General features: G+C 41.6%; 1 protein-coding gene and 1 long non-coding RNA gene across 3 annotated transcripts; both read left to right on the forward strand.

The window, feature by feature from the left end:
• Nucleotides 1–7775: 7775 nt before the first annotated feature.
• On the forward strand, nt 7776–8499 carry LOC147460664 (uncharacterized). The gene has a single exon (XM_086499194.1). The coding sequence runs from the start codon at nt 7836–7838 to the stop codon at nt 8364–8366; it is 531 nt and encodes a 176-aa protein (XP_086355320.1). The 5' UTR covers nt 7776–7835; the 3' UTR covers nt 8367–8499.
• Nucleotides 8500–8770: 271 nt separating this feature from the next.
• LOC147460665 (uncharacterized) lies at nt 8771–9968 on the forward strand. 2 transcript variants are annotated; one of them, XR_015186300.1, is made up of 3 exons: nt 8771–9096; nt 9239–9387; nt 9527–9968. It is a non-coding gene; the product is annotated as an uncharacterized LOC147460665 (long non-coding RNA). The 2 variants fall into 2 exon arrangements; XR_015186302.1 differs by having other exon boundaries at nt 9596–9968.
• Nucleotides 9969–10424: the final 456 nt, after the last annotated feature.

Here is a 10424-nt window from a genome sequence, read left to right on the forward strand (position 1 = left end):
TTGGCTTTCCAAAAACAAAGTTGAGCCACCCTTCAATTTGCTTTAAGAAAACAAAGGAAAGTATGAAAAAGTAGAGTCAAACCTTTTTTTTGCCCGAGCAAAGGGCTAAGGCAATAGTGATGTGTTCCCTTTTTCTTAGTGAAAAAGGAGTGGTTGTTTTTAAAAAATGTACATTTTTTTGATTGATTGGTTGCAAGAGCAAACATTCATTATAAAGGTAGAACTTCACAATTTTTTCATTGGTTGGAACAGACAGCGTATACTCATTACAAAGATAAAACTTGTTCTAGTAATAGAGAATTTAATAGGTAGTGGCCAAAATTATGAAGCACAATAGCGCGGCTAAGCTCAAGACTCGAGACTTGAGAGACATGAGACAGTGGCGTACACATGGTTGTTCACCTCCGAGCTTCCTATACCCTTTGATCTCGATTGGAGAAATTTGTACAGTTGGCTGCTAGGCTTTCCTTTTCTGAGACGTCTTCCTCGTCTGGCATGGGGAGTCCAACGACGTCCTCGCACCTTCAGACCCTCACAAACCATGCAACTACAATGTACTACACTACGTTGTACCCCTATAGATGATGAGCTGTGTGTGGCCTTTGTAGGAAAATTTGACAGCTATGTGGCCACGAGCGGGAGGGAGGAGGACGATTGGGAATTGGGAGTAGAGGGAGGGAGCAGCTAGCAGATGGAGGTGGATATGTGGGGTTTAAAAATATCCCACTCTCTTGTAGATTGCATGAGTGCACCACGTCGAGACATAGTTATTCGACAGAGCCTTGTCCGAGCGCGAGTGTCCAGTTTTTCAGCAGCGGCCTGCTTGCAGAAGGTAGGCGAGAGGTTGTTAGTGTACAAGTATATAGAAGGTGGAAGCTTAAATGATAGGCAACATGGAGATGAGGGCATGCAACAAAGGTTTACATGCCAACACCAGAAGCAAAGTGCGTGCGGGACTGTAGCTTGAGGGCTATGCTTTTTACAAGAAGAGTGACTAACTCATATAATTTGCCGGGACATAAAGTCCAGCACCATGTTTCTCGATAAAACTCCTACTTTGGCATGGCCGGAAGGCGACACTCACTTGTTCTCTTGCAATCTCTTCCCTGGCACCCTATAAATCCCTTGCTCATGGGTGGCTTGCGGATGAGGACAAGACTTTACTGCCATGGCGATCCGCAAGCTGCAAGCTAGTGAAGCCGCTATTGTAGCTATACAAAGGGGCCTCAACTTGGTCGTCATTGGTCATCTTGTGATGATGATCCAAGAAGCTTGGGGTAGAATATTGGGCTTTCCTTCCTTCTATCGTCATCCAAGTTGTAACTACATTACGTGAGGGGAGTATTCAATGTGGGCAATGTAGCAGGCTGAAGGGGAAAATGAGATACACATCTCATTATCCCACACTTTCAAGAAGCTGCAAGCATCCTTGATGCATTTCATGGTTGCAAATTGCTAGGGAGATATTACTCCTTGAGTCTCCACACCCTACTAAACAAACGAGGCAAAAGTAGTATGTTAGTATCTTGTTAGTGTCATTGCTACGAGGTGTACTTGGCCTCTTCTAAGTCCTGAGACCTCTCCAAATCCATGCACGTAGATGTAGCACCCTCCGCTTTTGGCACTTAAGTAGCTGCCTGTGATGTCCAGCTCTTGGTTTATCTCCTTGGACACTCTCTCTCGCAGCTTATTATCCAATGATTCATATCTTACCCCGTCCACCTGGAGGTGAGTGTGTCAATCATAGGCTCCAGAGTTCTCGAATCCCAAGCTCGCATATGCAACAATGCTCGTAAAAAATCTAGGTTTATGTATAAATTTTGAGTTTTTCCTTCAAAGTTTAAATTCACTTGTAAAAAAGTCTAGAGAAATTTAATGTTCTCAATTTGCTGGTAGAATTTTCTATCTACAGGTTGGCGAAGATTTTGGAAATTTTGTTGAAGTGTTTAGAAAAAGGTTTTTTCCAAGTGTTGCCACAGATTGCAGGTTGAGTAGTCTTTAGTATTCTGGTGCTATCAATTCACACTCCTCTTTTACTTGAAAGACAGTAAAAAAAACCCATGTCTTGTTTTGAAACTTCTACATGAAATGATTTAAGTAATGTGTGAACTAGGTTGCTCCCATAACTCCCACACTCTTTTTTGCTATTAAGAGATGCATACTTGAGGTCTTATGGAGTTGTAGTCCATTAAAATTGTTGTGTAAGTACTCAATTGTTAGCTAGCCTCATCCTTTTTGCTTTTGTTTTGTTTTATCCAAAAATCTATTTGCAGGCCTTGTGATTTTGTCACTTGTTATTACTTGAAAAGTTGAAAAGGTTCACATATTCCAACATTCCAAATTTCTAAGAAATGAGAGTTTTGTCTTAAAGTGAAGTAGTGAATGACACGGGAGGGTCTCTCCTTCCTTGAAAAATTTAAGCTGCTTTATATATATAGTATAGATATAGACCATCTACCGATAGCTTGCAAAACCCATAATGCAAAAGAAATTAAACCCCTCAATCCAACTTTCATTGGCCTCATGTATATTATAAAATGTAGGCAATAATCTCCAAAAGGAATGAAGAACAATCACACATCCAATGTCCAACCCTACAACCATGAAGATTGCATAACACATCAACCCATACATTAGAGGGGCAAGTGGACATCCAACGTCCAACCCTACAACCATGAGAGCTTTCATAACACATCAACCCATACATTAGAGGGGCAAGTGGACATCCCTATTATATTGATCTTTCATCAAAGAGGATGACTCCTTGCTCTTCCTTAAGGCTTGCGTTGAGGTTATTACGAAGGCTCTGAATTGTGCAAGTGTTTGGATTAGCCTCAAGGCCAGTGTAGTATTGAAAAATCGAGGTTGATCTCTTTCTCCAAGGACGACTCGATCGTTTGATCTGTCTATGTGGATTGGGGAGATAGTGTCAAAAGGGAGGATATGTTAGGTAAAGACGGTGTGTCTCACCGTGCTTTGCCCGTGTCTATCGTCCAGTGTCCGGACGCCCACATTTATCTCCTTATTCTTTATACATACAAAGAATAAGGAGCTCTCACTCATTCTCACTCGGTGCCCATACAATGAGCTTTGGGAGCTCCACCCCACATCCTATGTTCTCTCTCTCTCTCTCCTTCTCAATCTCCACACACGCACGCATCCGTGCACAGCATTCATGCACTCACAATTGATATCAAAGATTTTGGGACACGCGTGCGACGGCTTCCCGACGAGACGGAAGCGACAGAGCTTGGTTATGGCGGCTTGAGCTCGGCGGAGGTGAATACAGCTCAAGGATGTCAGATCTCAGCTTAGACATGTATATTCAACTTGTATAGAACTTGTGTAGCAAGCCATTGCTGAATTTTTCATAAAAAGAGCAGGAACAAGAAGTGTTGCAACTCGTTTTTGCTGTTTTTGGCTCTCGAAATAGTCTGTTTTGCATATATCCGTCACACGGAGTGGGATGGATATGATCCAGGAGTCTAGGTTGGTATTTTTGCACATTCTAGACGTGATGTTCATGTCCATTTTCTAAATTTTTTCTCTGAATTATAGCAGGTGCAACAGCAGTAAGTTAATGCTGCGTTTTTGGACCAAAAACGGAGGTTTCTGGTATATCTCTCACACCCGGACTCAGATACATGTGATCCAGGAGTCTATTTTGAGGTTTTAGCACGTTTTGGACGTGCTGGTCACATTAGAAGTTTAAAATTCTGAGGGTTTATTTTTTGCAACAGCCTGTCAAAACAATCTCGACAAATCAAGGTTTTGCAGTTTGATTCTTATAGTGTAGAGAGTATTGCGGGTTGCATCTTTGGCTATGTATGACACACTGTGGTGTTATTTGAGAGATAGTTCCCCTTGTTTTTGCGTATGCAAGTGATAGACTTTTGAATCGTTACACAGCCAGATGCGGTTTTACGTGCATTATTTGACTGTGTAGAGCATTTCAGAGAGTTTTTTTAAGCATGGTTTTGTGAAGTTCCATGCTATGTATGCATTATGCGGATACAGTTTGAGCTAGCCATAACTCGTAGGTAGCGTGTTTACACGTTTGCAGTGTTTTTTGGAGAGGTACACGTACATAGAGCTACTCGGTCACGAGGGAGCCAGTTTGCCAAGTGGTTGGCATTGCATGTAGACAGGTGGATTTTGCTACTGAGACAGCGTCTACTGTCACGCGTTTTAGGTGAGATTTTTTGAGTTGAAACTCTGCCGGATTCGCAATTTTCTCTTTGATGGTTTAGTGATCGAGTTGACTCCCACTGTGACAGTTATCTGCAACTTTTTGGCTTGCAATTTGCGTTGAATTTTGACTCATTTTGCAAAGAAAATTCTGCTCGTTTTTCTTCGTCTTCTCGCCATAAACGTTTATAGTGTTATGCCATCTTGTACAGTGGTCAATATATTTCCACTTTGACAGTGATCGAGTGTTTACTCTCACTTTCGACAAACATTCTCTGCTACAGATGTGTATCTACTAAATTCCAATAGATGGACAGTACATATGTGAATCCCCCCAGACCCAAACATGGATGGCGTCATGAAGGAAATTGCAAACCAAATAAAAGTCTCAACATTCTTTATTTGCACACTCAAGGCTCAAAGCGTACTTGCATCAACTAACGAAATTACATGTATGCCATCTTCAACCTGATTTCAATCCACAATAAAGGCACAAGTAGGTTTGATAGAAGCAAACGACTCTCATACAAGCAGTTTTACATCTTTTCTTATAAGAGAATAAAACATTTTTCATAGCATGTTTCACATATAGCAACAATGAGAGTCGAGACATTCATGGAAAAAAATTTAACATGAAAGATACCAAGCAAGAAATTTTTCGCATGTGAGAAAAAGATCGCCTACTTTTCTATCATAAGAAACCAAGAGTGCCTATTTTTCTCACATTAGTTTTAGTGATTCACTCGAGTGAATCCCAGTGCTACTTTTTTTTTTCCACTAATTACAATTGTGAGTTGAGAGACTTAAGTACTGGAAAAGAATACAATTTCTTCAATTACTACATGTGGGCTAGGTTTCCATCATAGGCTTGTACACACAAATCTCCTCAATCACTACATGTGGGCTAGGATTCAATCATAGGCTCCCATTCTAAGCAACTCAATGTAGACCTCCATTCTTCACCCTTGCCAGTTGTCCCTCTTGCTCCTATGCCATGCATGAGCTCAGTGCTTTGGCACACAATATTTCCAAATAAGCTACATCTAGTTTGCCCTCAAAAACTTAAAGGTTCCTTATCTTCCAGACCTGGTTTAGGTAACACTACCTGATAATTTTTTGTGCACTAGAAAACAACCCGGTTTTGGATATGACACCCACCCAAGATCAGGTCATCGGTATGGAAGATGATCTTCCAAGTCCTTCTTACCCATTTGTAAATCCTAGCGGCTAGCCCCCGTAAAGTAGGGCCCTGACTGAATAGATGCAAGGGGTCTTCACAGGCTGCCTATAGCCATAGGAAGTTTCAAAGCAGATCCCTCTAGCGTGCACCCTAATCCTAGTACGCAAGGCTCCCCATAACACTTTCCAACAGATGAATATCTTTATGTATTGGGGTCCTTTAATCTCCCAAATAGTACTAACACTCATTTGTCAGTGTTCTTCTGACAATTTTCTTCCATATTTTGTTGAGTGAGGCAAACCAATCCGTTTGGTACACCGCACCTGAACACCTTGTCTTTCCACCAATGTCAAATTCTCAAATCCATTTTTTCTCTACTGGCAGGTGGAAACAAGGATGACAACACTTCCAAGAGTCGAGTAATCAAAAGGCTTTTGTACAACCCCAATTTATGTTGCAACACCATGAGCTCCACATCCTTCCAACAAAAGCTTCTTTCATTCCAAAGATGCAAGAGTTTAGAAACTCCTTTGTTGTTAACCAATGCTACTTCTTATCACATCTTTCACACATGGGAACAAAATATCATGTGGTAATGCATATATGTGTAAATGGGTCCAAAAATGATCTTAAAATGGCACAATAGTTATACACAAAAAGGTACAATTATTGAATCACCAAGCGTTACTTTTGCTGAAAAATAGGGACCTGCAGGGGCTATCTCATCCTCTCACATATAGTCCTGAAAATGAGCAACCAATGGATCTACTTGTCAGCGGCCACAACCTCCCATGACAGTGACCGCAGGGGGGGGGGGGGGGGGGGGGGGGGGGGGGGGGGGGGAGGGGGAGAGAGAGAGAGAGAGAGAGAGAGAGAGAGAGAGAGTACATCCACTAATTCCAAAAGGGGTAGACGCATGTTAATGTGACATGCTTTTTGTGTTAGTTAGCATTTTCAAATTAGCACATCTAAAAATTCTTGGGCGCATGATAAATTTTTCACAATAATATCAAAATTTGTCGGAGTTTGTACATTTAAATTCCTTGTTTCAGGAGTTTTCTATGGATATATCATGCGTTATAGATCTTAGAGAACTAGCTTGTGTTATTGTATTAGATAGCATATGTCAAAATTGTTTTAATTACCATTGTTCGAAACGGCTTAAAGCATGTCACGTTAACATGCTTTCACCCAAAGGTAATTATATGTGCGTGCTATTTGTTTGTGTGTGTGTGTGTGTGTGTGTGTGTGTGTGTGTGTGTGTGTGTGTGTGTGTGTGAGAGAGAGAGAGAGAGAGAGAGAGAGAGAGAGACCTATTGAGCCCAACTATGGAATTTTTAGCTTTGTCTTGGAGTGCAGCTGCCTCTGCAGCTACTTCTTGTACACGACATTAGGAGACCATTGACCAATTGCAGGCGGCTAGGGTGGGATGTGGACGGCCGACTTTAGACAAATTGACATCAATCTTAATATAAGGACAAAAGGTTGTAGGGTGTATACATGACGTAGTGCAAGTTAGGTCCACCAACAAGTACCACCGTGCTTCACCGTTGTTTGGTCCCCACCTAACCCTCGACCAACTCCCTCTTGCTTCACTGTTTGGGCTGAAATGACACAATTTACTTTAGCCAAAGCAAGAGAGTAGAGATGGGAGAGCAATATCAAAGTCCCATAGGATTTGAGTCATTCTTTGGAAGATCCCATGCCAAACACAAGAAAGCGCACATCTCCTCGCTTAGGAACTTTAAGGTGGTGTAGAACACTCTAATATGCATTCTACATATGTTATGTCTGAGTGGAAGAAGGTTGAATTTGGTAAGGCACCGACATTTAGCAAGCAAAGACAAAGAGTAGATCTTTTTGTATATTACAAGCTAAAAACTAAGTTGACTAGAGCGCCAATGTGCTCACGCCCCGTGGGAGGCGACACACACACACACACACACACACACATCATGCAAATATACACAGACATTTGATAAAGGCCTATTTTCATTTGTTGCAATACGGCAACTATGGGACGATAGCAACAACTTAAAAAGAGGGTTTTCAGTTCAACACAATGGCTCAATGACCCACTTCTTTTTGCCTTAAAGGCTTTACTGTGTCCAATTGTGCTTGCAATTGGACCAAAAAAAAAAAAAAAAACTGTCATTTGATAACCATCTTGCAATTCAGATAGCTATCTTGCTACCTTGCCTCTTACATTACATGCTTCGACTCCAAAAAGGTAATTTTATTAATAATGCAATTCAAACATTTTAGCACTCTACGCATATTTTAGGGTAGCTTAAACAACAAATAATGTAGAGATTATCTTGTTAAACTTTGAAACCAAAAGTAGACTTCAAACTTACATTAAAAAAACTCGTTAGATACTAACTACAAACAATTTCTTATATATATTGATCTCTTTGTGATCTATATGAAGACTTTAAACAATAATTAATTGACAAATTAGTACCTCATGAGTTATCCATCATCAATTCACAATATCATGTGTACTACCAAGATTCCAACAAGTACAAAAGTATATATATGTGGAATCTTGATGGCCATCGCTGTATTCTCTAGAGGGTCTGATGTGGGAGCAAATAAGAATGGTGGAATTCCAAAGGGAGGGTTTCGAGTTGTAACAGGGGTCTGGAATATTGGGGGTATATTAGGGGGAGTGGATGTAGGGGTAGGGGTGGCTACCACAGGTGGAGTACTAGGTGTGGGAGCTTGTGATGGAGATGGAAATGGAGAAGGTACTGTGGTAGGGGTGGCTACGGCCACAGGTGGAGTACTAGGTGGAGTACTAGTTGTGGTAGGGGTGGCTACGGCCACAGGTGGAGTACTAGTTGTGGTAGGGGTGGCTATCACAGGTGGAGTACTAGGTGTGGTAGGGGTGGCTACCACAGGTGGCCGAGTACTAGGTGTGAGAGCTTGTGATGGAGATGAAAATGGAGAAGGTGTTGTTAAATTCGAAGCTCTTGGAGTTTGTGGTAAAGTGTAGGGGGGCCTTGGACTTGCAGGAGTAGACAATGGATTCAGGACTCCGTTAATCCCATGACATGTAATGCCACTTTGGACAAGGCTAGGACAAATGTTTGGCTGGACTATAGGCACGTGATTAAGGGCGAAAATGGTCGCAGTGTTGTGGGTTACCTCAACACCATAGCCAGCGAAATATGTGGGTAGCCAAGTTCCCACTGGTAACAATTTGAGTGCTCGAATATTGAAGTTGGTTTTCAAGATGTGGAATTTGACCAAACCGCGATACTGATATTGAATTCCTGATGTCTGTCTCATCGATACATCAACCGGAATAAGCAGCGTGACACCACGGACAAGCTCCGATCTGACAGTATATTGTAAGACTGCAACGCCAATGTAAAAGCGCCTATTGATGAGATCTTTGAGCAAACTGTTGAATTCTTGATTAGACATTTGATCAATCTTACTCTGGGCGAAGCCTCCTTGAAAGCTTGAATTGCTTACAAGAAAAAGGAAGAATAAATATCTGAGTATTAATGGAAAAGAGGCCTCCATGAGAGAAGCGTCCACAAAGTAGCTTCTTGCAGCTGCCAGCAAATTGCTTGCAATTCTCCTCTGTGTAATGAATGAGAGAGAGAGAGAGAGAGAGAGTCCAAGGGAGCGATGTTGTAGATTGCTTGGAGTTCTCCTCGTGGATAGAGCCTGCAGTTCTCCTCTGGAATGGAGAGACAGAGAGAGCGGAAGGGAAGGTATATTGATGCAGTTCTCTGCTAGACAGCGAGAGCGAGAGCGAGAGAGAGAGAGAGAGAGAGAGAGAGAGGGGATCAGACTAGAGGGAGGCCTTTGCATGCGCTATTTTTGTTAAAGGTTTGATTGCTCCAAAAATAGCAGGGCTCAGCGAAGTTAAAAAGCAACCACTGCTTTATGCCGGGAAAGAGGACCCGCAGCAGCGTCTACTAATTGGCTAGCGGCCACAGCCTCCCATGACGAGAGAGAGCGAGAGAGAGAGAGAGAGAGAGTCCATCCATTAACTCCCAGAGGTAATTATCTGTGCGTGTTGTTTTTTTTTGTGTGTATGTGTGTGTGTGTGTGTGTGTGTGTGTGTGTGTGTGTGAGAGAGAGAGAGAGAGAGAGAGAGAGAGAGAGAGAGAGTATTTACAGCCCGACCTTGGAGTGCAGCTGTCTCTGCAGTCATGCAGAATTCTAAACATTGATCCAAACAAAGATTGTTATATTATACAATTTCAGATTATCTTTTGGGTGCAATGCAAGAGCCAAGCAAAATAGTTATCTGAAAGAATTGCAAGCACAATATTGGGGCACAGCATGCTTTATATGCAAGTGTGAATTAATGTCCAAAGTAAGTGAGCCATCTCTCATTGTTTCTTATGTGTAAATGATAAAGGATATTTGAGGAAGGTATTTTAGAGCGAAACTCAAGGCGTGTGAAATTGTTTAAGCAGTTGAAAGACACCCTTTGCTGTGCAGTAGATTACAAACTGCAGCATATCTTATGGGTTGTATGTGTGGGGCTTGAAGTATGTAAAGACCCAAGGCACCAACTTGAGTGCTTTGAACCATGCCTTAGAAATTTATTAATGCAAGTACATTGACAAGATTTCTTGTTGCTTATTTGTACGGCTTTCCCTCCTCTCTCTCTCTCTCTCTCTCACAACACACACACTCTCACACACACATACTCCAATGTATTTTTGCTTGGACGGAATCCACTCTCCTATGATATATAAATTACACTACCCATATTGCCCCTAACTACAAAACCATGTTCTTCGCTTAAAAAAAGAAAACCATTCTCCCTCTAATATGCTCGATACTATCCCCTTGCTAATGATACACACCCTCTAAATCATTTGGCTTGCCTCACACTCCCCTTGATGCGAGACGGAACCTGGGGCAATGGAAAAGAGTCACAACAACTATGCATATTATGCTCACTACAAATTTGAGAGTATAAGTACCATACATTTTTAGAGTCATCAACTTTTACATTACATGATAGAATATCAAAGGATACAAAAAGAAATGTGATGTGTCAAATGTTAATGCTACAATAAGA

This window comes from Adiantum capillus-veneris, chromosome 3 (assembly GCF_014529385.1).
Source record: "Adiantum capillus-veneris isolate H3 chromosome 3, ASM1452938v2, whole genome shotgun sequence".
In the NCBI taxonomy this organism is placed as follows: Eukaryota; Viridiplantae; Streptophyta; class Polypodiopsida; order Polypodiales; family Pteridaceae; genus Adiantum; species Adiantum capillus-veneris.